The 25,530-nt window shown below is 58.2% G+C and overlaps 3 protein-coding genes across 6 annotated transcripts; all 3 read left to right on the top strand.

The window, feature by feature from the left end:
• The first annotated feature begins 3,519 nt into the window (after positions 1–3,519).
• ZNRD2 (zinc ribbon domain containing 2) lies at positions 3,520–5,355 on the top strand. The gene is made up of 4 exons (XM_017669293.3): positions 3,520–4,090; positions 4,188–4,339; positions 4,472–4,556; positions 4,964–5,355. Exons 1-4 carry the CDS (start codon positions 4,072–4,074, stop codon positions 5,305–5,307), a joined length of 600 nt encoding a protein of 199 aa, XP_017524782.3. The 5' UTR covers positions 3,520–4,071; the 3' UTR covers positions 5,308–5,355.
• A 710-nt stretch (positions 5,356–6,065) lies between these two features.
• FAM89B (family with sequence similarity 89 member B) lies at positions 6,066–7,710 on the top strand. Its single transcript, XM_036995843.2, has 2 exons — positions 6,066–6,497; positions 6,868–7,710. Exons 1-2 carry the CDS (start codon positions 6,198–6,200, stop codon positions 7,144–7,146), a joined length of 579 nt encoding a protein of 192 aa, XP_036851738.1. The 5' UTR covers positions 6,066–6,197; the 3' UTR covers positions 7,147–7,710.
• Positions 7,711–9,631: 1,921 nt separating this feature from the next.
• Positions 9,632–25,449, top strand: EHBP1L1 (EH domain binding protein 1 like 1). 4 transcript variants are annotated; one of them, XM_073217536.1, is made up of 19 exons: positions 9,632–9,972; positions 11,576–11,788; positions 12,549–12,606; positions 12,815–12,910; positions 13,271–13,324; positions 13,403–13,581; positions 13,660–13,802; positions 14,371–14,439; positions 14,523–14,685; positions 14,848–16,783; positions 17,227–17,384; positions 17,478–17,526; positions 17,898–18,542; positions 22,984–23,053; positions 23,174–23,229; positions 23,327–23,450; positions 23,695–23,794; positions 24,688–24,802; positions 24,901–25,449. In XM_073217536.1, the coding sequence occupies exons 2-19, from the start codon at positions 11,688–11,690 to the stop codon at positions 25,432–25,434; spliced, it is 4,650 nt and encodes a 1,549-aa protein (XP_073073637.1). In that variant the 5' UTR covers positions 9,632–9,972; positions 11,576–11,687; the 3' UTR covers positions 25,435–25,449. The 4 variants fall into 4 exon arrangements, with proteins under 4 accessions (XP_073073637.1, XP_073073636.1, XP_073073638.1 ...); XM_073217537.1 differs by lacking the exon at positions 11,576–11,788 and adding an exon at positions 24,534–24,607 and having other exon boundaries at positions 9,636–9,972; positions 24,901–25,191; XM_073217535.1 differs by lacking the exon at positions 11,576–11,788 and having other exon boundaries at positions 9,634–9,972.
• Positions 25,450–25,530: the final 81 nt, after the last annotated feature.

Genomic DNA, 25,530 nt, shown 5'->3' with positions numbered 1-25,530 from the left:
AAAGAATCCAAGCCTACTGCTTTACAGACAACTGGTCTACCCTTCATGACTGCTGTGAGTAGGCTCAACCCCAAGCACTTCTGGGACCTTCTGTGTACACCTGTTAAGGACAAGTTAATGTGTGACTTCCCTACAAGCTGCACAGTCTCAAGGTACATGTGGTGCTTCTGGGAAGAAACCTGGCACCCCACAAATGGGACCCACATCCGCTGGGAGGCACAGGTTGATGGTGCCTCCAGTGTGGCCTCTCCACAGGCTAGCAGGCCTTAGAGTTCCCTGTCCAGTTCAAGTAATTGAGTCTAGTCCTTGTTTTTGGAGGGGCTGACTGAGGGCAGTTGGTCCAGCCTGTCCTGTTTGTCCATACCACCAGCCAGATGGCATTCATCCATTTCATGGATGGCTGCAGGATTGGGGATGAGAAAGACACCTGGTGGTGTTGTTTGGCAGGTGTTTTATGTGGGAGGTATAGGAGCTGAGGCTGCCCCCTGTTGCTTCCAGTCTCTCAATAAGGTCAAGCAGAATGGCAATCAAATAAAGGTCAGAACTGTCTGGTGGAGGATGGCAGGCCCAGCAGTCAGGGAAATTTAAGGCACATGCAACAGCCTGGGTGAGCTGGACCAGGGTGTTTTCCTCAGTAAGCGAGGCTCTGGGTGGCTTGGAAATACAAAGGTCATTAATGTATCTTTGTCCCCCAAGTGTCCTGTGTCTGAGGTGTTCCCTCCCCAGGTGCCAAGGCTGCTGTTCTCCTTTCACCCTCAAACCGATGTGTTCTATTCCAGTAACTAGAATGTCACCCTTTTCCCAGTCACTCCCTATGCACCCCTTTCACCCGGAAGAGTCAGGTGCAAGAAGGACAAGGACATTTTTTCTAACACCCACCTTGAGTCATTATATCCCACGGTCTACATGTTGGGGACTCAGAGAAAGTACACATCAAGCACTCCAGTTATTATCATGACCCAGGACCATGTCAGTCCAACAGGAGAATCCAGGTGTTTGAACCACAATTCATTTTAAATCTCCTAAGCAACTTTTTGATAGTGCTGCCACCCAGGAGACACACCAACCAGGCTGGCCTTGCATTTGTGTTGAGGAAAGAAAGAAGCATTACATCCAGGAGTGGTGAACATGGATCCCTGAATTTTCAAAAACATCTCTCTTATCCTGATCATTGTGAAGGTCATGGCCAGGAGGAGATGGTCCCATCCTGGGGACAGCTGCATCCAGTGAGTGAACTGCTGTGTGGACCAGGAGGGAGAGCCAGAAGTTCATCAGTGCAGGCTCAATTAGTAGCTTTTGAATTAATTTTTGAGGAGGTTATTTCAGCACTCAGCAGTACCACACGGTTGTGGATCATAGGGAGCATGGAAGGGCCATCAAATACCTAGACCATCTGCCCACTGTTGAGTGCCTTTTGCGATAAGGGGTGCACTGTTGTAAGACTTCAAATAGTCCAAAAAGCCCAAAACACAGATTAGTCTCAAGAATCACAATGGTGTGGCCAAAGTTGGCCCATTGGACCAGAACAGCAGCTCTGTAGCCTGAGAAAGTGCAAAGCACCACAGATAGCTCCAAGTAAAAGGTACTATGTATTCAATCTCTCAGGAGTGAGCCAGGACAATGCTACATACACTGTGGCCTCTCTCATCACAGGACAAACAGATGAACTTTTGGCAGGAATCACAAATCTGGCATGAAAGGGTGGCCTCTGCATCAGAAGCATCAGAATCCTTTACTTTGTGCCCACTCTATGATGGTGGACATGTGCCATGTCTGGTAAGATAATGGATCCAGGAAGAAATGGAGACAATCTCGGCAGTGCAGGCGCAACCAATAGCTTGATTCGTGTCAGCCTCGTCAGAGAACGGGCCCTTAGCATGGGCATCTACATAAGTGGTCTAGATTGATCAGCCGCAATTTGTTTCCAGAGTTAGCTGAAAACATTGCTATCCAAAGCCTCCTATTGGGTGGCAGAATTACTATCATCTATCTCACATTCGGGGACTCCTTGAATCAGCAACCACAGCCACATTGCTTTTTAGCTAGAGTTTCAAGGTTCACACCCTTTGGGCTTGAGTTGGTCTGTCTAGCTAAAAGTTTGTCAATCTTTTCAAAGAACTAACTTGTGGGTCAGTTTGTTTTCTCTAACCTTTATTACAGCCTTCTATGCTTGCTTTGGCTTTAGTTTGCTTTTCTTTTTCCAGTTTCTTAAGGTGGAAATTTAGGTTACTGATTTTAGACCCTTTTTTTTTAGTGAAGTAAATTACTTCAACTGACATAACCAGTGAGCAAATCCAGTCCCAAACCCAGGCCTTCCTGATTCTAGGTCTGAGCCTGTCTGCCCTCCTGTGGAACTTGATGCAGGGAAGGCCCCTGAATGAGGAAAGGTGATGGCAATTCCCTGTAGTGGGAAAGGAGGAATGTAGGGACGGCAGGAGGAGGTGAGTGGGCCAGGGGCCAGACACATAGGACTTTGGAGACAACAGTAAGGGTTTTGGATTTTTGTCTAAGTGTGATGGGGAGATACCAGAGGGTTTTTGAGGAGTGACATGATCTGATTTGTTTTAAAAAGAATTACTATTTCCTGCTCTGTAAAATGGGGATAACAGTAGTCCCTACCCATAAGATTGTCATGAGTGTGTGAAAGGGATTAAGCAGGAGAATGAGTGTAAGGGCCTTGGTGTAAGGCAGAATAAACTGTTGAGTGGACATTGGGCATGACGATGACACAGAAAGGTGCACTGAGGAGGAATTCAGGACGGGGCTGGGAGCTGAATACAGAAAGGACCTGGAGCATCTTTGCATACAGGCTAGAGTTCGAGTCCCTCTAGTCAGCTTGGCAGAACTGACCTAGAGTCAGGCCCTGAGCCAGGTACACTGCTGCCTAAGAGCCTGCTGGCAGCTGGAGAGAACGAAGAGGGGCACAGGGCTGGCTCTGCAAGTAAGCAGGAGGCAGCAAGGGTCAGGAAATGGCAGTCCTCGGCAATCTGTGTAGGAGGAACATGGAGAAGGGCATTAGATCTTCGGCTGAAGTTTCAGAGGCATATGCTGTCTAATCAAAGAAGGAGTTTATTGTTGATGAGATTATGGGGGCCTAAGGCCTAGCTCCTTCTCCACTGCCTCGGTGTACAGCCTTGAAGCACTGCAGGCTGTACACCTGGGAACCACTGCCGGCCCCACCTGGCGTCTCCAAACCTAGTGAGGGAGAGGAGGTGTAAGGAAAAAGAACACAGAAGAAAAAAAAAATCAGCAGCCCATGTTCAGGGGACTAGTAGTTTTAACAGTTGCCCACCCAAGAAAAGCATAACTGTCACAGGTATAAGTAATAAGCCCCTCATCAGCGCGCTCAAGCATGCTTTGCTTGGCTGTGGCTGCGACCGGACGTGCGTGTGCCCAGTACAAGTGCTTTTCAGTCAGCCGGCTTGAGGACTTAAACTTCAAAAAGAGTTAGTGGCTGGCTTTGCCTCAGTCCCTGGCCATGGGGGTAGGGGTTCGCCAGACCGGGACACAGAACAGGCGGTGGGAGTGGGGTGGGCGGTGTCTCGAAATAGGCTGACAGGTACGGAACGCCAGAGCGACGCTGCCTGGCCCGACTTGCCACTTGAAGTGAGAAGCCCTGAGAACAGAGGAAGCTACAAACGCAGGCAAGGGGCCTTTTGTTATTATCAGGGGCGATGTTGTGATGACGCCATTGCCCCGCCAGTCCCCGGTCCCGCCTGTGAGGAAAGGGAAACCCCAGGGAAGGCGGAGGCCAGCAGGGATTCCTCAAGCCAAGCGCTCCCCTCCGTCCGCGGAGGGCAGGAAGGGCCACCCAGTGCAGCCTCTTCCGGGTCCTGCGACCTGATGGCGTTACCACGGAGACGCCTCTCCTGAGGCCTAGCCAGTTGAAAGTTTTTGTCTACGGTCTCCTGCGGAGGGGCGCGCCAACAGGGCAGGGTCAAGACTGCAGCAGCAACGCCCCACTATGGGCATCGCCCCACTGAGGGGCAGAGGGAGCACCACATTCGTCCTCATCGGAAGGCGCTTTGCTTGTGCGTCACTTCCGGTGAGCTCAGCGGCGACACCGGCAACATGGCCCTGAACGGCGCTGGTGAGGATTTGGGATGCGGGGAACCTGTGGCTGCGAGGTGCGGGGGCAGTCCACTCGGGCAAGACCCCCTCCATCTCTTGTGCGTCTCTTCCCTCAGAAGTCGACGATTTCTCCTGGGAGCCTCCTACCGAAGCGGAGACGAAGGTGCTGCAAGCACGACGGGAGCGGCAGGATCGCATCTCCCGGCTCATGGGCGACTACCTGCTGCGTGGTTACCGCATGCTGGGCGAGACGTGTGCGGACTGCGGGGTGAGGAGAGATTTGGGACGTGGGGTTCGGGGATGGAGCTGCGGACCAGGCTGTACAGCCATTCCCCAGTTCTCCCCCTCTGGACCCCATCGTCTGGCGTCTCACCCCTGCTCCCGTCTTTCTGGCCCCTAGACGATCCTCCTCCAAGACAAACAGCGGAAAATCTATTGCGTGGCTTGTCAGGAGCTCGACTCAGACGTGGATAAAGATAATCCGGGTAAAGGACCGAGTGTGCTTGGTAGAGAAGCAGTGTGATGATAGAGGCCTGGGAATGGTTGGAGTGGGAGGTGACTGTGGAGTCTGGCTGGGGCCGAGGTAAGGTGCCTTCTTTCAGCTCTAGAAAGGACCATTAATTCAGTAAGAGCATTAGCAGCACCTTCTGTATGCCAGACTCTAGAGAGTCTGAGCTTGATCAGGTATAATCCTGGTGGGAGAAATGAAGCAAGGACATAAATAAATAACTGTTACAAAGAAGACAGTGGATGAGTTGCCTTATAGAGAGGCAGGATAAACACCTCAAACACAGAAATAGAGCAATAAACACAGAAATAGAGAGTAAAGAGGTGGCTCAGGGCTGAAGTGAACTAACATCCTGACCATTCCACCCATTTTCTTTTCTTTTAGTTCTGAATGCCCAGGCTGCCCTCTCCCAAGCCCGGGAACACCAGCTTGCCTCTGCCTCGGAGCTCCCCGTGGGCTCCCGGCCTGCTGCTCAGCCCCCAGTACCCCGTCCAGAGCACTGTGAGGGAGCTGCAGCAGGGCTCAAGGCAGCTCGGGGGCTGCCCCCTCCTGCTGTGCCTCCAAATGCAGATGTCCTGGCCTGCACACAGGAGGCCCTCCTGCAGAAGCTGACCTGGGCCTCAGCTGAGCTAGGCTCCAGCAACTCCCTGGAGAGTAGCATACAGCTGTGCAATCTTATCCGGGCTTGTGCTGAGGCATTGTGCAGTGTGCGGCAGCTGCAGCACTGAGAGATCCCTCCTGAGAAAAACCCTCTAGAAAAACAACTGTTCCTCTTGTGTGATTTGTTCTTTTTCTTGGTTCTGAGTGTGCATGCCAGCCCCAGCTCCACTTGCCTTTTTCTTTTTGTCCCCACCCTAGAACTAGCTACTCATCTTTATGTCCTGAGATTAACAGGGCTTGTTTTGCTGCTCAGTTTCCCGACTCAAGAGGATGAGGGGGAGGGAGAGGACTACTGATACTTTTTTTCTGAGGAAGAGGCTACAGTCTCCTGAAAAGCAGAAACAAGAGGGACAGACCTCTACAGCACCCCTGCAGCCTCCTCATCCATCCCCTCGGTGAGATTTTGGGTTCCAATCCCCTTGGTATCTTCTCCTCCTCCTGAGCATCCTGTTACCATCATCGTCTCTCACCTCATGCCCAGCCAGGCACTCAGACACTGACAGAGCCTTGGTTAGGGACCAAGTAAAACAACCCAGTCTCCTGACAACTCTTCCCCCCTCCTTTTAGACGCTTTTCCTTGGGAGTTAACAATTGAGCAGAGTGGTTAAACACACTGTTGGGGGTGCGGGAGCAAAAAGAACCATGAAGTAACCGTGCCCGCAGCTGTTGGCCTCTTCCCTCCTGGCTTTCCCGCTGCCCTGCTGTCGGTGCCCCCTATTCCCTTTCCTCAGCGTCGTGACTGGGGTCCCGCAACCGTTGCCCTTTTAAGAGAGGCCCCGCCCACGCGGAGGGGGTGGGGCATAGGCGGAGTCGGAGGAGTCGGGGAAGGAACAAAGCGCGGCCTGCGGGCGGCGGCTGGGCTCGGCCGGCGGGGCCGCGAGGTGCTGGGCCTGAGCCGGGGGCCCGAGCTGAGCCTTGGAGGGAAGGAGTTAGCATCGCCGTCCGCGCCGGGCCGGCCATGAATGGGCTGCCCTCGGCCGACGTGGCGGGCGGCGCGGGCTGCGCCCTGGCCGGGCTCCCTCCGCTGCCGCGCGGCCTCAGCGGTCTCCTCAACGCTAGCGGGGGCTCGTGGCGGGAGCTGGAGCGTGTCTACAGCCAGCGCAGCCGCATCCACGATGAGCTGAGCCGCGCCGCCCGCGTCCCGGACGGGCCCCGCTACGCCGCCGGCGCCGCCAACGCGGGACCCACCGGTGGTACTCCCGGCGCGCGTCGCCCTGTCAACCTCGACTCAGCACTAGCAGCGCTGCGCAAGGAGATGGTGAGTAGATGGGTCCCGGGCCAGCTGGGGCGGGCGGGGTGGAGCCGGGGTGGGGGCTGCCTCGGAGCACGAGAGACCCCGGGCGGAGCGCGAAGGTACGGGACCGGGAACTGGGGGCCTGGTTCTCGAGAACTTGAAGCCCGTTGTGTAGAGGGGATATGGGAACAATAATTATAGTTACTGTGCATGGCAATAGTTCCTGCTATATGAAAGTTATCCCCATTTTATAGATGAGGGTCAGTGATGTGCCTAAAGGTTCAAGGGTGGAGTCTGATACCTCCAAATACTTGTGTTTAGAAGGTGCTGGGAGGTTGGCTAGGGCTGAGGGCAGCCGGGACCCCAACCCCAGCCCACCCTCAGTCCTTTGCAGGTGGGCTTGCGGCAGCTGGATATGTCCCTGCTCTGCCAGCTGTGGGGCCTGTATGAGTCTATCCAGGACTACAAGCACCTGTGCCAAGACTTGAGCCTGTGCCAGGACCTGTCATCCTCCCTGCACTCAGACAGCTCCTACCCACCTGATGCTGGCTTATCTGATGACGAAGAGCCTCCTGATGCCAGCCTGCCCCCGGACCCACAGCCCCTCACTGTGCCCCAGACGCACAATGCCCGTGACCAGTGGCTGCAGGATGCCTTCCACATCAGCCTCTGAAGAGCTGGCAGGAGGCAAGGGGCATGCACCCATGCAAAACACTTAGGAAACTCACCCCTCAGCGAGTACTCAGACTACAGTGCCTGCTTTTCCCCATACCACCTTACCACCTCACCTCACCTCACAGGAGGGCAAAGCCTGGGCCCCTCAGAGCAAAACTGCCAGTCTCCCTCCTCTCTGGGGTTAGCTGGCACTGGGGTGGGTTACCTGGGCTACAGCCTCTGCCCATGGAACTGGACCTCCACTTCTCCCACATGTGTGCACCCCTGCTTTAGTGCCAGACTGAAGGCTGGCAGTGGGACCCAAAGCATCTTGCAGTCCTTTTGGCATCTCTGGGATTGGGACGAGTATCTGGCTCCCACCTCTTTTCAACCTTTTGCTGCTGTTGGCAGCTGCTCAGGAGCATCCCATCTCTGGTCCCTGGGTTCCACGGCCCTAGACGAGGACCCCAGGTGCCATCTCTGCACCCACCCGTGGCCAGGAGGGCCAAGGCTCTTTGCTGGGTATTTAAGTTTAGGGGCCAGCCCTCTGGGCGCTTAGGTAAATAAATTCTTTCTCAGCGTTCTGGTGCTCAGACTACCTGGCTCCGGCGCGGGGAGGCCGTTCTGGGAGGTGAGGCGCCGCACTCCGCCGGCAGGCGGCGCCCGAACCCTCGTGAAGGAGGCTTGGCGGTGGCTGCGTTGCGGAGCGTTCCAGGCTGGCCGGTCCAGGTCCGGCGGTTGTATGACTGCGGCCGAGTCACTTCCCCTCTCTGGCTGGAGGCCTGGAAACCCAGCCCTCCTCCCCACTCGCTTTGGGCTTTCCTGGCCGGCCGGGAAGGAAGGAGAAGGAGCCGCCCATCTTGAAGAGAGAAACTTTCCACCCGGAGTGGAGGCGGAGTTGGGGCACAGGAAATGGGTGGGCCCGAGACGGTGGGCCTGAGGGGGCCCCTTTGCGGAAGGGGGAAGGCGCCTCCAAAAGGGCTGGCGAGCGAATGTGTGCCCTAGGGGTGGGAAGAAACAGCTGCAGAGGCGGAGGGGGTGAAGTGGCGGTGCCCTGCCCTCAGACGCCACACAAGCCCTGGAGGGAGGATGGGGCAAAGCCCTGGGCTTCGGGCTTGGGACTGGATCTGCGGTGAGGGTGATCGCGTCCCAGACACCCGCATTCTGCCCTTAGTCTCATTCCGACGGCCTGGCTACTTTAAAGCACTTGGGGCCTTTACGGTTGTATGTGAAAGGCTTTCTCTTACAGAAAAAACTGAGGACCACACCGCTGGGACTGGGGGCCAAACCCGGGTGTCAGGTCCACCGGAAGAAGCCTGCACATTTGGGGATGGTGGGTGCTCAGACCTCCACATACACAGAGCACCCCCACTTCTTGGGACGAGGAGAGGAGAGGACCTCGAAGCCGCACACCTAGGTTTAGTCACACTCACCCCACGCCCTGCCGCCCTGTCGCCTGCCTCCCGGAGACACTCAGGTGGCTCTCCTGGCGGATGGGCCATCCTGTTCAAACCGAGTATTTATCAGGCACCAGGCCGCAGTCCATTCACCAACCTTGCAGAGCGCTGACAGGGAGGGAACAGGCCGATGTGCTGCCCAGGACAGTTCTCCACGTCTGGGCCTAACACCTGCAGCGGCTCATTACCATGCAGGGCGGGCTGCCGGGTCTGCGATAAAGGCTCTAATCTGGGTGTGAACTCTAATCTAGGTGTGAACTGAGCAGCTAACGCCCCAAGGCAGGCTTCCCTGGGGAAGGACAGTGAACAGACACTCTTTCCTTTCCATGATAACGGATTTCATTTAATGAGACCTGGCAAAATCAGCCAAGCTCCGTACTGAACACTTTCCAAGGTATCCTCCTCTGGCCGACTCTGTAAAAGGCGGAACTGTAATTATCCCTATTTAACAGAGGTAGAAACTGAGGCTGAGGGTATTAGTGCTTTGCCCAGGGTTACACACTCGGAAGTCAGCTACTTGTGGAATATTGGGGCAATCCTCCCATTTGACAGCCGAGGGATCCGGTTCTGAGACTGACGAATGGGTGCTGCCCACGGGCAGGGTCACCAGGTTGGTCCCTGACTCTGCTCTCCCTGCTCTGGTTAAGACAGGAGTCGGCTGGGGTGTTGAGGAGAGTTGGCTCTAGCCCAGAGCTTAGGGGTGGCCCTGAGCAAGTCTCTTCCCCCTTCTACGTCTCTTTCCCCAGCCTGTGAAATGGGGCCACCAGCACGTACCTCCAGGGCTGCCGGCAGGAAGGGACGCTTACCCATATTACTGGTTAGCCTTTCCCCCGGCCTGCGCACCGCCCACGCGGCCGCGTGTCTACACCACCCCGGCGCGCACGGAGCAGACGCTGAGGTCCCCTTCGCACCCCGCCTGCCACCCGCACCCCCACCCCCACTACGGTCGCCGCGCGGCGCTAGGCCCCGGAAGCCGGGCCGCCCCGCCCCCGCCCCGCGCCGGAGCGCCGCCCGCCTTCCGACGGGGGTGCGGCTCCAGGAAACCGCGCGCTAGCCGCTCAGAGCTCCAGCGACCCGTCGCTCCCCAGACGACCCCGCCGACCCAGCCGGACAACGTGGCTGGCCCCAACGGAGGAAGAGCGGCCCCGGGTCCGAACCTGGGACCCTCCACGCGGACGGGGCGGACGGTGTGGATAGGAGCCCGGGAAGCCATGGGGACCCGGGCCGGGCCAGCAGTGGCGGGCCAGCGGGAGCCCCGGGTTTGAGGAGCGGGCGTTGGGGGCCATGACCTCGGTGTGGAAGCGCCTGCAGCGTGTGGGCAAGCGGGCAGCCAAGTTCCAGTTTGTGGCCTGTTACCATGAGCTGGTGGTGGAGTGTACCAAGAAATGGTGAGTGGGGGAGACGCCCGAGGGACGCCCCATACTGCTGGGGCGACATCTCGCCTTTAAAGCGTGAGAGAACCCTGCCCCCATTCCAGTGGCTCCCAGGGCCCCTGCCGCAGATTGGGCTGGGTGTCCCAACACAGACTCAAAAGTGTCCTGGAGTTGGGGAGTAGAGGCAGCTTTTGGGGAGTGGAGTTCAGGACTTCCAGGCCTGGGAGTCTGTCTGTGCCCACGCTTATCCCAGCTGCGTTCTGGGCTGGGGGAGGTCAGGCCTCATGTTTTGGGCTAGAGGGATGGTTCAGGGTGGCATCGGAAAGGGGAGCACATTTTGAGGTCTGCGGGTGCTGGGCCTGGGGCAGAAACCTCCATGGACTTAGTCCAGTTCAGAAAAAAGATGTTACCCCTTCCTCCCATGCACACTTACTGAGCCAGAGGAACTGCCCCCCAACTTCAGCCAGAGTGGGTGCTGGTAGGCTGGATATGGCTCCACAATGCCCTTAAAAGGGGAAACTGAGCACTGGGAGGGATGAGCAGGGAGGCGGGCAGTGGCTTAAAGGAGCCTGAGGGCCTTAGTCAAAAAGGAGAGGGCCTGGGGAGAGCGATGTGGCAGGTCCGGGGGAGATATGTGAGGGGGAGCAGGACCTGTCCAGTGCTGCTGAAGGGCCCAGGGGCATCTTGTGCACATGCCTCCACCCGCAGCTGCCCAGGCTCCTGCGTCACACCCTAAATATACGTGCTCGCTGGTGTCAGCTTCCCTTGGCTGGATTAGGACACAGCTGTGGGGGCCTCCCTCTGTCAGGCGGGACTAAATTTAGGTTCCGGAGAGGAAGGGCTCTTGGGGCAGGAAGGGACCTTGGGGTCCAAGGGGAGGGGAGTGAGCAGGAGACTGGGGTCCTCTGGGCAGCTGCCGTATCCCTGGGCTTGACTGGACCAGCCAGAGGGCTGTTCACTCCACTTGGTGTGGCCCGGAGAGGACAGGGGCTGGCTGGGGTAACACAGCACAGGGCTGGGATTTGCACTCTGACCTCTGACTTCTGCCTTCTGCCCCAGCATCCTGGGTGAGGCCAGAGGGACACTGGGCCTAGTTCCAGAGAGCAGGCCGAGAGTGCGGGTAGTGTCAACACATCTGAGTCACAGGAGGTGGGCAGGGCCTCCTTGTCTTCTTAGCTGGGAGCCCAGGCTAGGCAGCTGTCCCTGTCCAGGTCGCAGCTCCCCAGGAGGGTGCGCCCAACCTGAGTCAGGCTGCCTAGCCAGGCCCCACCCTCCCAGGCACCCCTTGTCCTCTTCCCCTTTCTGGGAAGGTCCCATGGCTGCCCTTGTTCAGCCATTGCCTGCAGTTTGGGCTCGAGGAGAAGAGCTTGGCTCCAGGTGTGACAGGGCTCTCGGCTCACCGGTGTGACTTTGCCTGGTCGCCACCCTCTCTGGGCCTCAGTATCCTCGCAGGTCAACAGAGTGGCAGTAAGCTGGGAGGACCCCGAGCGTCCTGGCATGGGGCTGGGTGCAAACAAAGAGGGCCCTTGTGCTGCCTTTGGCCCAGTCCCCTCGACCACCCTTACCCTCTTGGGCAGCAGTTGGACTCTCTAACCCGAAGGGGCCCTCCCCCTCCCAGACCCAGCCACAGGTCAGCTCTGGGTCTGCGTCCGGGCCTGTGCAGGGGACTCTTCCAGCCTTGTCTTTCCCCTTCATGTGTCTTGGCGTCTCCTCTGAGTCTGCCCCGGCATATGCTGTGCAGCTTAGATGTCACCTGGAAGCCTTCCTTGATGCCCCTGCTGGGAGTCAGGGGACCTGCAAAGCTTAGAGTCCAAGGCTCTCGGTTTCAGAGGTGGGGAGCATGGCTGACTCTTGGGGCCCTTGGGCCCAGCAAACAGCTGGGCACAGAAGGCCTTGGGAGGGTGACGAGCTGCCCCTCTGCCCCTCAGACCACCCCCCATCCTCTGTCCTTCACGCCAACCCTGTGCCTTCCCCAACCTCAGACCCTTGCACCTGCCATTCCCTCTACCTGGAGCTTCTCCCTCTCCAGACACAGTCTATCCCTCCCCGAGTCTTGCCGCTGCTCAGACACCCAACATCAAGGAGATCCCAGTGGCTCTCTCTCCTCCCTGAAACCAGCTTAATTTATTTTCCTCCTTGATTGGCACTCTTCCCCCACCTCGTTGTCTCCAGCTCCTGAAGGGTCTTGCTTCTTTGCTCTGCTCTGCCCCTAAAGCAGGCTGGGTTTAGCATGTGCACCCCGCAGATATTTGTGAGTAAATGGAGTCTGTGTTTTACTCTAAGTCTGCTCTCCCTGTGGTTCCAAGTCTGCAGCGCCTCGCTGTGTTTCTGTCTGTGTATGCTTCCCTGTCTGTGTGTCTGTTTCTTGCTGTCTTTCTTCATAGCCCCTGCCAACCCACGTTGGGCCTTTGCCCTTGTGCCCCGGGCCCCACCCTGCCTCAGCAGCCCCACCCAGCTCCCTGGGGCTCCAGATAAGGGGCTGTCCAGGCCCTCTCCTGGGGGAGGCAGATGTGTGCTGAAGGAAGGCCCTAGAGGAGATGGAGAGGCTGGGCAGTGGGCCTGACTGAATAGACCCCTTTCCCCACCCCCAGGCAACCAGATAAGTTGGTGGTGGTGTGGACCCGGCGCAACCGACGCATCTGCTCCAAGGTGGGGAAGATGTCAACTGGGGGTCCAGGTTGGGGGTGGGGCCAGGGGTGGGGGGAAGCAGGCCAGGGCTGATCGGGGCATGGAATCAGGTTCGCATTCAGATTAGAGTCTGTAGAAAGGAGAGAAAGATGGGGTCAAGCTTGGAGATAAGGGCAAGGGGTGTTAGGGAGAGTTAAGTTAGGGGAAGGACTCAGACTGCTCATCCTAGGCCCACAGCTGGCAGCCAGGCATCCAGAACCCGTACCGAGGCACTGTGGTGTGGATGGTGCCTGAGAATGTAGACATCTCCGTGACTCTATACAGGGTAAGTCTCTAACCCTCCCACATAGATGGGAATGAGAGGGCGATTACAACCCCAGGCATTCACAGGGGTCCCCTGGTGGGTTATCCATCCAAATAGGAAAGAACAGAAGGGTGAGACCAAGAATTGTGCAAGGGGCCTACTCAGCATGAGTGGCCCAGGAGGTCTCCTTGTAGGAGGTAGCCTTTCTCCATCACATGGAATATGAGAGATAGCTGGGGTCTGGGGAAGCTGGGGAGCATCCCAGACAGGAGAGCCCAGCATTTGTGAAGGCCCCCACCAAACACCTCCCAGCACGGGCTCCTCTCCCTGCCCTGCCCCCTCCCAGCAGCCCCTATACTCACAAGTGCCCCCTTTTTGCAGGACCCCCACGTGGACCAGTATGAGGCCAAAGAGTGGACGTTTATCATTGAGAATGTGAGTGGCTGGGGCAGGCTGAGACCTGGGGACCTGGGGACTCTGGAGCAGCACTGATGCCCTGTCCCCGGCCCAAAGGAGTCCAAGGGGCAGCGGAAGGTGCTGGCCTCTGCCGAGGTGGACCTGGCCTGCCATGCGGGGCCCTTGCCTGCCCAAGTTCCGCTGCGGCTGAAGCTGAAGCCCAAGTCAGTGAAGGTGGTACATGCTGAGCTGAGCCTCACTCTCTCGGGGGTGCTACTGCGGGAGGGCCGTGCCACGTGAGTGCTCAGCCACCCTCCTTGGCCCTAGTCTGCAGCCTCTGACCCCAGCACTCACCCCTGACCTCTGACCCCCAGGGACGATGACATGCAGAGTCTTGCAAGCCTCATGAGCGTGAAGCCCAGTGACGTGGGCAACCTGGATGACTTTGCTGAAAGTGATGAGGAGGAGGCCAATGGTCCAGGGGCCCCTGAGGCCCAGGCCCACATCCCCCAGCCAGGTGGGCTCATAGCCTGCCATGGATCGAGATCACCAAGGTCCAGGGAGGGTGGGGATAACGCCGGCCACAAGCCACTGGCTGTGTTGGGGAAGGGCCAGCTTGCGCATGCCCTGTGGTGTGTGCTCACTGCGGCCCAGGCAGTCTCAACCTACCCAGCGGCCCTGATTGTCCAAATCTGGTCCTTAGCCGAGTCCTACAGGATGGGTTCCCAGTGCCTCCCTGGGTCCCGGTCCTTTCCACCCCTGACTGGGTGCCTGCCCAGGTCTGTACCTGCCCTCGGGCAGCTGGGCCAGAAACGCAGAGGGGGGCTACGGCCCGTTCTCCATTCTCGCCACCTCCTGCTCTGTCACCAGCGTCCTCACCCTCCCTTTTGCTTGTTAAGGCGTTTCTGTCCGTCCTTGTGGGTCTCTCTCTCTCTCTGTGCATCGTGGGCCTGTCTATTCTCGCAGGCTGGGGCAGTGCCCTGAGGCTGGGGTGCTTCCCAGGTAAGCCCAGCACTCTAGCTTGAGGGAGGGGGTCTGACCAGCAGGGCCCTGGCCCGGGCTGACCTTGCTCCCGACCCCCCCAGATCCCTCTCGGGAGCTGAAGACACTCTGTGAGGAGGAGGAGGAGGGCCGAGTCCAGTCTCGGGAGGCAGGTGAGGCCCAGGCTGGGGCTGGGGAACTGGACCTCTAGTCACAGGGCCCAGGCCTCAGTGCTCCTCACTTCCTCCCTCCCCAGCTGCCAGCCCTTCTAGTACTGAGGATACCAGTCCGGCCCCTGTGAGTGCCCCTGTGCCCCCAACCAGGGCCTCCCGGGGCCAGGGGTCAGAACAAGCTGCTGTAGCAGGGGGCCAGGTGGGGCCCAAGGTCCCCAGGCCCCCGGGAAGCCCACCGGAGATGAGGTGAGCTTCAGAAGCAGCCCCGCCTCCACCCTCTGCCCACTGTTAGGAAGCTGCGCACCCCTACCGAGCTGCCTTCCCAGGGCCCTAGCAATCCAAAGGGGGTGGTGCTGGGAGTGGAGGGCTAAACGGACCGCCCAACACCCCCTCCTGCTCTCTCCTCAGGTCTTCAGGACAGTCAGGCCAGGATGTGGCCCCCACCTCAGCCCCTTGGCTCCAGAAAGGCTCTGAAGCCCTCTGGCCCCCAGTCTCCCAAAGGGGGGATGAGGCCTCCAAAGCCCCAGGGGCTCCTCCAGCAGGAATGGGCTCTGCTGGGGAGACTCAGACCTGGACAAGCCTGCAGGAAGGGACAGAGGCCCAGGGAGCTGGGCTGGACCCAGGCATTGAGGACGGAGGCTCCAAAGACTCTTTGGGAGGGCAGAAACCCAAGGTTGAGGAGGTGGACACTGGGGACAGGCCAGAGGCTAGCAGGGTGGGCAGTGAGCACGGGTCAGGAGTTACAGAGGTGAACGCTAAGAGCTTGGAGGTCAGAGCTGGGGAGGCTGAAGAGAGTTCTGAAGTTAGTCAAGTGGATGCTGAGCAGAGGCCAAAGGTGAGACACGTGGACACTGAGGGACCAGAGGCTATAGGGGTGATGTCTGAGGCAAGATTCAAGGGCACTCTTGAGGCTCCTCGAAGGTGCTCCCAGGGGAGGACAGGGCTGGGGAGCAGGGACAAGGCTCCCACAATCCTGAGCCCACCCCCAGCAGAGCCTACAGGGCACTCCAGGCATCTCAGTGACCTCAAGAGGGCCAGGGCTCCTGCAGGCCAGGAGAGAGAGGGTGCAACGGTGAGGGGTGGAGTCCCTGGTGTTGGGAGGACACACCTGGAGCAGGGTCCCTCTGTTGGAGCAGCAGCTGCAGGGCCCCAGATGAGCAAGTGCCAGGAGGCCCCACCAGCAGGTGACCAGGCGGCGATGTCTAGGGATCTGGGGGTCTGGGAGGCAGAAGCTGGGGATTTGAGGGTCCTGGGAACAGAGACTTGGGTGGTAGAATCAGAGGTATTGGGGACCCAGGAAACAGAAGTGGGGGGATCAGGGTTCTTGGAGAGAGAGACTGGGACAGCAGAAACAGAGATATTGAGAGCCCAGGAGACAGAGGCTGCTGGGATGGCAGAGTCTGAAGAACTGGGGCCCCAGAAAACAGAGATGAGGGCTTCAGGGGCCCCACGGACAGAGAGTGGAATGGCAGAGTGTGAGGTACTAGGAACCCAGGAAACAGGGCCTAGGGGTTCAGGAGTTCTGGGGACAACGACTAGGGTGGCAGAGACTGAGATATTGGGGACCCAGGAGATATCTGGGAGTTCAGGGATACTGAGGATAGAAGCTGGAATAGCAGAATCTGAAATATTAGGGGCCCAGGAGACAGAGGTAGGAGGTTCCAGAGTGCCAGAGATAGAAGCTGGGAAGGCAAAGGCTGAGATATTAGGGACTCAGGAGATAGAGGGAAAAGTTTTAGGGGTCCCAGGGATAGTACCTGAGACAGCAGAAGCTGAAATATTGGGGATCCAGGAGACAGCAGCTGGAGATTCGGGGGTCTCAGGGCCAGAGGTTGGAATGGCAGAGGCTGAGGAAATGGGGACTCCACAGATGGAGACTATAGTTTTAGAGGCTGAGAAGGCAAAGGCTGAGACTTCAGAGATCCAGAAGGCAGAGGCTAGGCTCTGGGGAGCCCTCAAATATGAGACTTCAAGGGCTCCAGTCACTGAGCATGTAGTGTTAGGGTCCCAGGGGACAGAGGCAGACACCACAGTTTTGCAGGTCCAAGAGGTGGAGGCTAGGGTTTTGGGAGTGTCAGAGGCCAGGTCTGAGATTTGGGGGTCCCAGGAAGCAAATATGGAGGTTTTAGGGCCCCCAGAGAACCAATCTGGTATCTTTGAGGCCCAGGAAGCAGAGGCTGGGGTCTCAGGAACCAAGAAGGGAAAAGAAGCTGAGGGAAACCTCCCAGAGGCCAGCCTGGCTGAGGCTCAGGTGGCCAGTGGGGCAGAGGCTGGGGTGCCCAGGCCCTCCGGGGCCTCATCCCCAGAGGAGCCTGAAGAGGACGGGAGGCTGCTAGGCAGCCAGGTAGGGATGGGGGCCGCCGAGGGCCCAGTCTGCTGCTTCCCACTAACCTGGGGCTGAGCTAACGGCGGCTCTGCATGGACCCACCTGGTTGACTGGGGTTGGGTGGGACGGGCTCAGCATCAAGGAGCCCCCTCACCCCCTCCTCTCTCAGGGTGCTCTGTCGCCAACCCTATTGTCTCTGGGCTGCATGGAGCGGGACACCCCAAGCTAATTTTCTGGGCTGACCTTGAGGTGTGGCTGCTCGTGACCTCTGATCTTGCCCGGGGTCTACTGATCTTCTAGGTGACCTCGGTAGATAACCCTGAACTGGAAACCCTTTGCCTGGCCCTGAGGCTCTGGCCAGTGGTCTCTAGTGGGGCTAGAGCTGTGGCTGTTTTGTGTCCAAGAGGCAGAGGGTACAGGTCCCATGTTCACATTCCTTAAGCCCATCCCTGTGTCCCCAGGCACCACCTGCCCTGGTCAGCTCCAGCCAGTCCCTTCTGGAGTGGTGCCAGGAAGTCACTGCTGGCTACCGTGGTGTCCGTGTCACCAACTTCACTACATCCTGGCGCAACGGCTTGGCCTTCTGTGCCATCCTGCACAGATTCTACCCAGACAAGATGTGAGCTGGCAGAGGTGGTGGGAATGAATGGGGGAGACTGCTGGGAGGGCAGTGGGAATCCAGCTTCTGACCAGCCAAGTGCTCTCTCTGCAGTGACTACATGTCCCTCAACCCACTCAACATCAAACAGAACAACAAGCAGGTGAGATGGGGAGGGAGCAATGTCTTGAGGGAAAGAGCGGGGTTGGTCTGTCCTGGGGGAGGAATCTATGAGTTGCAGGGCCCCAGCTGTGGCTTTTGGAAGTTCTGTCACTTTTTACCTTTTCGGTCCATAGTTTAGCTTTGTTTTTCTTAAGCATATTTCCAGTAGTTTTTCCAAAACCACCCTTTGGTGTGCAGTTGCTGGGTAACACGAGGGCAGATTCTGTTGCTAGATTTCTCCCAATAGGAGTGTGAAGGCATTGGTGGGCAAACGCTGGTGTGCCAGCCCCGGGACCCTTGAGCTGTCCGGGGTGGGCTGCGGCATCGCTGGGTAACGTCTGCACCGCTGACCCCCAGTGCACCCATTTCTAGGCCTTTGATGGCTTCGCGGCCCTGGGCGTGTCGCGGCTGCTGGAGCCGGCTGACATGGTGCTACTGTCGGTGCCCGACAAGCTCATCGTCATGACTTACCTGTGCCAGATCCGCGCCTTCTGCACCGGGCAGGAGTTGCAGCTGGTGCAGCTGGAGGGCGGCGGTGGCGCCGGAACGTACCGCGTGGCCAGCGCCCAGCCGAGCCCAGCCGAGGACCTAGACGCCGGAGGCTTGGCGCAGCGGCTTCGTGAGCACCGGGCCGAGGCTCCCGAGGAGCCCAAGGAGGCCGAGAACAGCCCGGACAGGGCGGCCCCCGAGGCGACCTCCAACGACCGCGCGGCCGAGGCCGCCCAGGAGGCGCGCCCCTCTGAGGTCCCTGCCGAAGGTCCCGGAGCCCGGGCGTACGTGCCCCCGGCGGAGGGGCTAGCGAATGGGGCCGGGGCCCCGGGCGTCGGGGGCGGCGTGAGGCTGCGGCGGCCGTCGGTCAACGGGGAGGCCGGGCCGGTGCCCCCGCCCCGCGCGCACGGCTCCTTCTCCCACGTGCGCGATGCGGACCTGCTGAAGAAGAGGCGCTCACGGCTGCGAAACAGCAACTCCTTCTCGGTGGATGACACGGACTCAGGAGCCCCAGGGGCTGCGGCCACGGTGAGTGTCCCCCCCGCGGCATGGGATGCGGACTGAGAAGGAGTGGGTCCCCAGGGACCCCAGGGGCACAGCTGGCGCAGGGGTGGTGGCTTCAGGCAGCAGGACTCAGCTGGATGTGGGGAGGCGCTTTCTGACGGGAGGGATTGTGGTGCCTCTGAAGAGTCCCCCTCGGAGGTAGTGAGCCCCTGGTCAGGGCACACATGTCAGCAGAGGCTGCCAGGCTCAGCGTGGCTACCGGAGCAGGGTCTTGATCTTTAGTGGTTTTTAACCCAGTTAATGCAATCAAGGCCTGTAGTAGGAATTTTCCCGAAGGCTTCATGAGTGCAGAAAGGGCTTTCTGGACTGTAAAGTGGGTCTGTAGGGGTATTTCTTTCCTGGCAAGTGGCCGGGAGTCACTAGTAGACACAGTTGCCCTGTAAGACAGGGCGAGGTGAACCAGGGCCAGGATTCTGTGGCTTGGATCTTTAACTCCAGGTGCTGGAGACCAGTTTCCTCTCTTCTCTGAAAATGGGAGATTGGAGATGGGATGCTTGCTGGGTGCCCATGGCCTCCCATCCCCTGCAGGTTTCAGGTCAGAGTCTCCCAGGATGTCACAGGATCATTGCACTGAAGGGGAAGTGATCCCAAAGAGGTCAGGGACTTACTCAAGGACTCAGAGCCACTAAAGAGGTTCCCAGCCAGGGGCCAGGGGCTTTCCAGTTATGGTTCCACCTGTTGCACTGCCCTGACTGCGAGAGCAGGGGCAGCTCTGTTAGGCTACTCTAAAGCTTTGGCTGCCCAGGGATGACCCCTGAGTTCTAAAGAAAGGAGAGAATAAACTGTGGGAAAGGCTCTCTGGCAGAAGCAGCCATTTGAGCTAGGTAGGTAAGATGGGCAGGGTTTCCCAGGTGAAAAATGGGAAGGGATGGTTCTCAAGTGAAACTGTGATAGCAGGAAAGCTTAGGTCTCATTTAGGGAGCTGCCAGTCATCTCCTGTAAGGTCCCCTGACAGTGATGAGGCCAGCCTGAAAAGCAGGAGCCTTATGTGGAGTGACAGAGGTGCAGCATTGTGAGTGGGACACAGAGAGGGTACCCACAGGAGATGTGACAAGCAGGGGGCTGAGGGACACAGCCACTCCTTACCTGTCGGTTGGCCTCCAACCAGTCTCATTAATGTGTGTCGGTGGCTCTTTAAATCTAAAAGGGGAGGCTCCATCCTACACCCTTTTCTGCCCAAGTCTCAGCATCTGGTCCTTCTAAGCCAGGCCTCCTCCAGCCCTTGTCCCTGTCCCACAGGAGATATCTGACCTGTGGGGCTGAAGTGGACTCCCCCTCCTCAGCTACTCCCATGCCCCCGTGCCCCATCAGTGCAGTGGGAGGCTGCAGGTCTGACTCTACCCTTGGGAGCTTCCAAAATCCCGGATGGGATGAAATCAGGGACCTTGAAGCTGGGGTAGGGCCGAAGCATGCCACAAGGAAGGAGTGGCCCAGCAAGGCTTCCTGGAGGAGGGGCTACACATGAGGGTGTAGAAAGGGGAATTTGGCTCAGACAAGAGGAAGCATTGAAATTCCCATCAGGCCCGACATGAGTAAGCTCCCTTGCTGCTGAGGTTGGGGTTTCTGCACTCTCCTTTCTCTGCCCACCCTGTGGGTTGAGTCCTGCTGTGTGCCTGGCCTGCCCCTCTGACCCCTCATCAACTCCTCACCACTCCTCACAATGCCCTTCCAGGGAGGAATGATTACCCACCCCACTTTGCAGGTGGGACTGTTGAGGCTCAGGGAGATGAAGAAAGTGGGTAACACTAGGGAACCTGAAATGGGGCCCTCTACTGGGCCCAGCTCTATTAACTGGCTGTGTGACCCTGGCAAACCCCTTAACCTTCCTGTGCTCGTTCCCTGAGGAGAAACAACACAGGAAAGTCCTTCACAAAGTGGCCTCAAAGCACCATTTATGGGGCTGTCAGAAAAGCAGAACAGTGTTTTTCCCCCAGATGCCTTTCTGGAGCCCTGTAACCCCCAGATTATACAGGCCTGGGATTTCTCCCTATTTTACACACAGTGACAAAGAGGCCCAGTGGGTGGCCCAGAGGCAAACAAAACTGGTTGCCCTCTCAGGAACAAGTCTTTGAATCAGGCAGCCCTGGGCCTCAGGCCAGGCCCTGTGTGGGCCTCATCTCATACCTTGTTTCTTCATCTATAGAGCAGGGATGGCTATCGTTCCTGCCTCACAGGGCTGTTGGGAGAACGGAGTGAGTCAGCGCACACACAGTGCGTGACATACAAATGTTTAGTCAGTATCCCTTATTGTTGAATGTACCCTTAGTGCATTCTCTGGGCCGCATCCTGTCTGCAGGGTCTTACTGATGGGAGATGTAGGTAACCAATAGCCATGATGGGGAGGGTGCAGAGTGGGAGCTGGAATGGGGGAGGCCCAGGAGGCCACAGTGGGAGCATATGCCCAGGCTTCAGGAGGTGTGAAGGTCAATGTGAATGGTGTGCTCATATCCTTTCGGGTTCCCAGACCAATTCCAATGTTTTGGGGGGGGGGGCGTTCTTCCCACACGCATAACACCAAGCAATTCCCGAACACCAACAGGATGTCAGAGAACTCAACTAATTTCTGATGCTACCTGCTGGGAGACAGCACCAGATTCCCCAGGTTAAGGGCTCTGTCCTATAAGACTGCCCTCCACCCCCGACTCCAGAGGTCAGTTGCAGGCCCCAGGCTTACCTGTGCTTCTGACCTACTGGCTACAAATTGGAGGTTCCCACGACCTCCCCCTTATGTCTGATTAATTTGCTAGAGCAGCTCACAGAACTCAGGAAAACACTAATATATACAGTTTAATAAAAGATACCATAAAGGATACAAGTTAACAGCCGGATGAAGAGATGCAAGTGCATAGGGCAAGGTCCCAAATAAAGGAACTTCTGTCCTTGTGGAGCTTGGGGACTGGCTCAGTGGCATGTGGAGGTGTCCTGGTTCCCCAAGTGTAGAAGCTCTCTGACAGAAAAGCAGGATCCCAGAGAACAGGCAGCAATAAGCTAAGCTCTTTTCAGTGGTTTTGTGAGGTCTTCATTGCACAGTCATGATTAACTAAATTATTGGCCATTGGCTGATTCAGCCTCCAGCCCCTGCTCTTGGGTGGGGGTTCAAAAGTCTCTCATTAACAGATAAGACATCATTTCACCTTTAAAACAAGCATTTTCAGGAACTGTGGATGAAGATGAAATATATCTGGTCACATGACTGACCAAATATTTATTTCTTATGACTCATTATGTTATAGTCAGGGAGGGAGGCAGAGCTCTGTGGGAGCCCGAAGGGGCTTCTGGAGGAGGTGGGAGCTGAGCTGGGTCATGAAGGTTGTTCATGGCCTTGAGCCCAAGATGGAGGCTGACTCTAGACTGAGGAAGCTATTTGGGGAAACGAAAGTCTTTCACTGGTGTCTGGGTGGGGTTTCGGGTGGTAGGAGTTGAGTCTGTAGCTGCCAACAGGCCTCAGCAATGAGGCTGGGAGCTAAGGAGGGTGTGGAGAGACTGACACCATCAGTGAAGGTTTTAGGAAGACCCCTGAGTTGTGGCTTGAGGGTAGAGTCAGCAGGCAGGGCAGACGTGGCTAGTGAGAAGGCCACCACTTAGCCAGGTCAGGGATGATGGCACTAGGCAGAGATGTCTGGGGCTGCCTCTCAAACAGAGTTGTGTGGACAGTGCGGTGGTTGAACCCATTCTTCCCACCCTGTGAACTAACAAGGTGGCCAGAGCAGAAGCCATCAAGGGGGCAGGCTATCAGTTGAACTTAAAAGTTGGGGGTGCCCAGGGCTGACAGTACCAGAAGTAGCCAAGGGGCGGCTGGGGGCAGATCCTTCCAAGCTAAAATTGGTAGGTCCAGTCAACCTGTCCTGTCCTGAGTATTAGGTGAAGAGCACAGTTGTCTCCAGGCATGAGAATCAATAAGGAGGGAGGGCGCCTCCTTTTGGTCAGAAGACAGAAGTGCTGGCTCTGGATGGCTCAGGGTCACCACCGGGGGGCCCAGGCCATAATGGAGATGCCAGCACCAGGCAACTGGAGTCAGAGGTGGCCTGAAGGAGCTCCACTGAGGAGGGGTCAAGAGGGGGAAGGAGAGGCACCAGCTGGGCCCTTCACAGCCTTTCACCCCGACTCTTAGAAATGCCCTGTGTGGCCAGGGTTATCTGCCCAGCCCCAGGACCGAGAACTGAGGCTCAGAGAGGGAGAGGGGAACTGACCTAGGAGCACAGGGCCAGGGAGGGTGAAGGCTACAGTCTTTGCTTGAGGAGACACTTTCCCTAGAGGGAGCCGCGGATGGATTTCCCTGCGTGCAGAATCGGGGAAGCAGCCTGGGAGGGCAGGGCCTGGGATTGAGGGCCCCAATTTCCCTGCGTGTGCACGAAGAGGCCCTGTGGGAACCCTTCCAAGCCCTCACTGGCCCCTCCCTCCGCAGGAAGGCCTGAGCCCTGAGCCCAGCCCTGCCTCTGGCCCATCTGTAGCTGCAACCCCACAGCAGCCCCCTGGTGAGTAGTTTTGAAGGGGTGATGACCCAGCTCAGCTCAGGCTGCTGACAGTTCCTGACATGGGGACCCCTTGGGGGCAGGTACCAGCTGGGGGTGCCTTAGCCTGGTCTCTGTCTGCAGGTGAAAGTCCCCCATTGGAAGAGCCACCCCCAACCCCAGGGGAGGAGTCTGGGCTGGTAAGGACAGCTAAGGTGGGAGGAGCTATTGATGACACTTCCTAGGCAGGGCCTGGGCTGAGCCCACCTTGTTCCGTGCCCTGACTTTCTACCCCAGCAACGGTTCCAGGACACAAGTCAGTACGTGTGTGCAGAGCTGCAGGCCCTGGAACAGGAGCAGAGGCAGATAGATGGACGGGCAGCCGAGGTGGAGACGCAGCTCAGGAGCCTGATGGAATCAGGTGGGTGGGCATCTGGAGTCTACTCCCCAGCACATGCCACCAGATCTGCCCTTCCTGACCTTGGGAGGAGTTGGGAGGAGGTAAGGCTGGGGTCATTGGCCTCATTTACCGCTGGGCACACTGAGGCCCTGAGCCAGGAAGCAGATTGCTCAAAGGGAGCAAGGCCCCTCTCCCAACCCCCAGCCATCCTGCTCCTGCCACCAGGGTGGGTGACAGGCCTGGTAATTGTCCTGGCCCGGCTCAGGTGCCAACAGGCTGCAGGAGGAGATGCTGATCCAGGAGTGGTTTACACTGGTCAACAAGAAGAATGCTCTCATCCGGAGGCAGGACCAGCTGCAGCTGCTGTGAGTGGCGGCCCCTCACATGCAGGCCTGGTCCCCAGGCTGCCCAGGGCCTGCAGGACACAGGGGATTGGCTTCTTTGCTTAGAGATATCCACGGCTTACTTCTTTTTACAAAGATCTTTTTGAGAAGTTGCTCAGCCATCTTACTTCTTTTCCTATCTAATTTCCTATGTAAAATGTGTACCTCTTAAATTGGTACTATTTTTAATGAATAAGAAAACTGATGCCCAAAGGACACTGAGACACAGGCAGGGCAAGGCTGAGTGTCCCAGTTTGACCCTGGTCCTTTACAGTAAGGAACCCTGAGGTCTAGAGAAATCTGAGCTGGTTTCAGATGTGACCTTGGGCCATCTCCGCCTTTATGGTCTTGCACGATGAAGGCGGTTTTGCCTCCCTTTTGCATTTTGGATCGTTTTTCAGAATAATTTTAGCTTCATTCTTGCTGTTTATTATGAGTAATTTTCATCCAAATAATCCTGCAAAGTTGTTTCTTATTTAAAGAAAGAAAAGGACAGCGGGAGTTGGAGGAGACAATATAAACATCCAGCAGCTAGAGAGCAGTTGGAAGGGAGATGATCTGGGCTAGGGACTGGGGTGTAATTCTGCCCCCACCACCCCAGCCCTCCGCACCAAGCGGGGTGGGAGCCAGGGAGCGGGCAGAGCTCTGGTGCTTCTGCGTGCTGCTCCCCTTCCCCTCACCTGCCCTCCCCCACCCCCACCCCCGCCACCCCTCCCGCCAGCATCGAGGAGCAGGACTTGGAGCGGAGGTTTGAGCTGCTGAGCCGGGAGCTACGGGCCATGCTGTCTGTCGAAGGTGGGAGATGGGGCCCGAGGGGCTGCGGCCAGGCCAGGGCCCGGCGCCTCCTGACCCTCAGCTTCTTCCTCCGCCCTCAGACTGGCTGAAAACGGCCGCGCAGCAGCACCGAGAGCAGCTCCTGCTGGAGGAACTGGTGTCGCTGGTGAACCAGCGCGACAAGCTGCTCCGGGACCTGGACCACAGGGAGCGGACGTAAGCGGGGCCGGGGCCGCGCCGGAGTGCGGAGGTCGGGGTCGGGAGCAGGGCTCGTCCGGCCCAGCACGGGGCTGACCCCGGCCGTTCGCCCTCAGCGCCCTGGAGGAGGACGAGCGTCTGGAGCGCGGCCTGGAGCTGCGGCGCCGCAAGCTGAGCCGGCAGCTGGGCCGGCGCGAACGCTGCGCGCTGAGCTGAGTCGCCGCCCTGCGGGCCCGCTAGGGCCTCTGCTGCGCCGGATCGCCGCCCCCACCTTTGCTCGGGAGGACCGGCCGCCTGGCCGCCGCATTCAGGGCCCGGCGTCGCCCCTTTGCGGGGAGGAGTGGAGCGGCCCGTCTCCCGGCGGACGGGAGACGCAGGACGGCCGCGCCGGCCGGGCCGTATTTATTCGTCCGTGTGAGTGTGTGTTCGCGGAGGCTGGGGGTCCCGGGAGGCCGCGCAGAACTCCCCGACGGCGGGGCCGGGTGGCCAGCCCCGCAGAAGAGGGCTGGCCTGGGAACTACCGCGCCCCGCCCTCCTTCCCTTGCGGTTCCTCGCGAGCAATAAAGTTTGACAAGGTGACACCCGCGCGGCCTTTCTCAGGACCTCTGGGGCGCCCAATAGACGGAAGGGGGCGGGGCTTGGGCCGATAAGCGGTCTGAGACGCAGTGCGGCTGCGCCCGCTCTGAGGCTCTCGGATGCAGGGAGGCTGGACCTCGGCGCTGGAAGGAGGGTAGGGTCTAAGGATG

The sequence above is a fragment of the Manis javanica genome, chromosome 11 (genome assembly GCF_040802235.1).
Source record: "Manis javanica isolate MJ-LG chromosome 11, MJ_LKY, whole genome shotgun sequence".
In the NCBI taxonomy this organism is placed as follows: domain Eukaryota; kingdom Metazoa; phylum Chordata; class Mammalia; order Pholidota; family Manidae; genus Manis; species Manis javanica.
The sequence above is the reverse complement of the archived record's forward strand: the minus strand, read 5'-3'. Positions and strand labels throughout refer to the sequence as shown.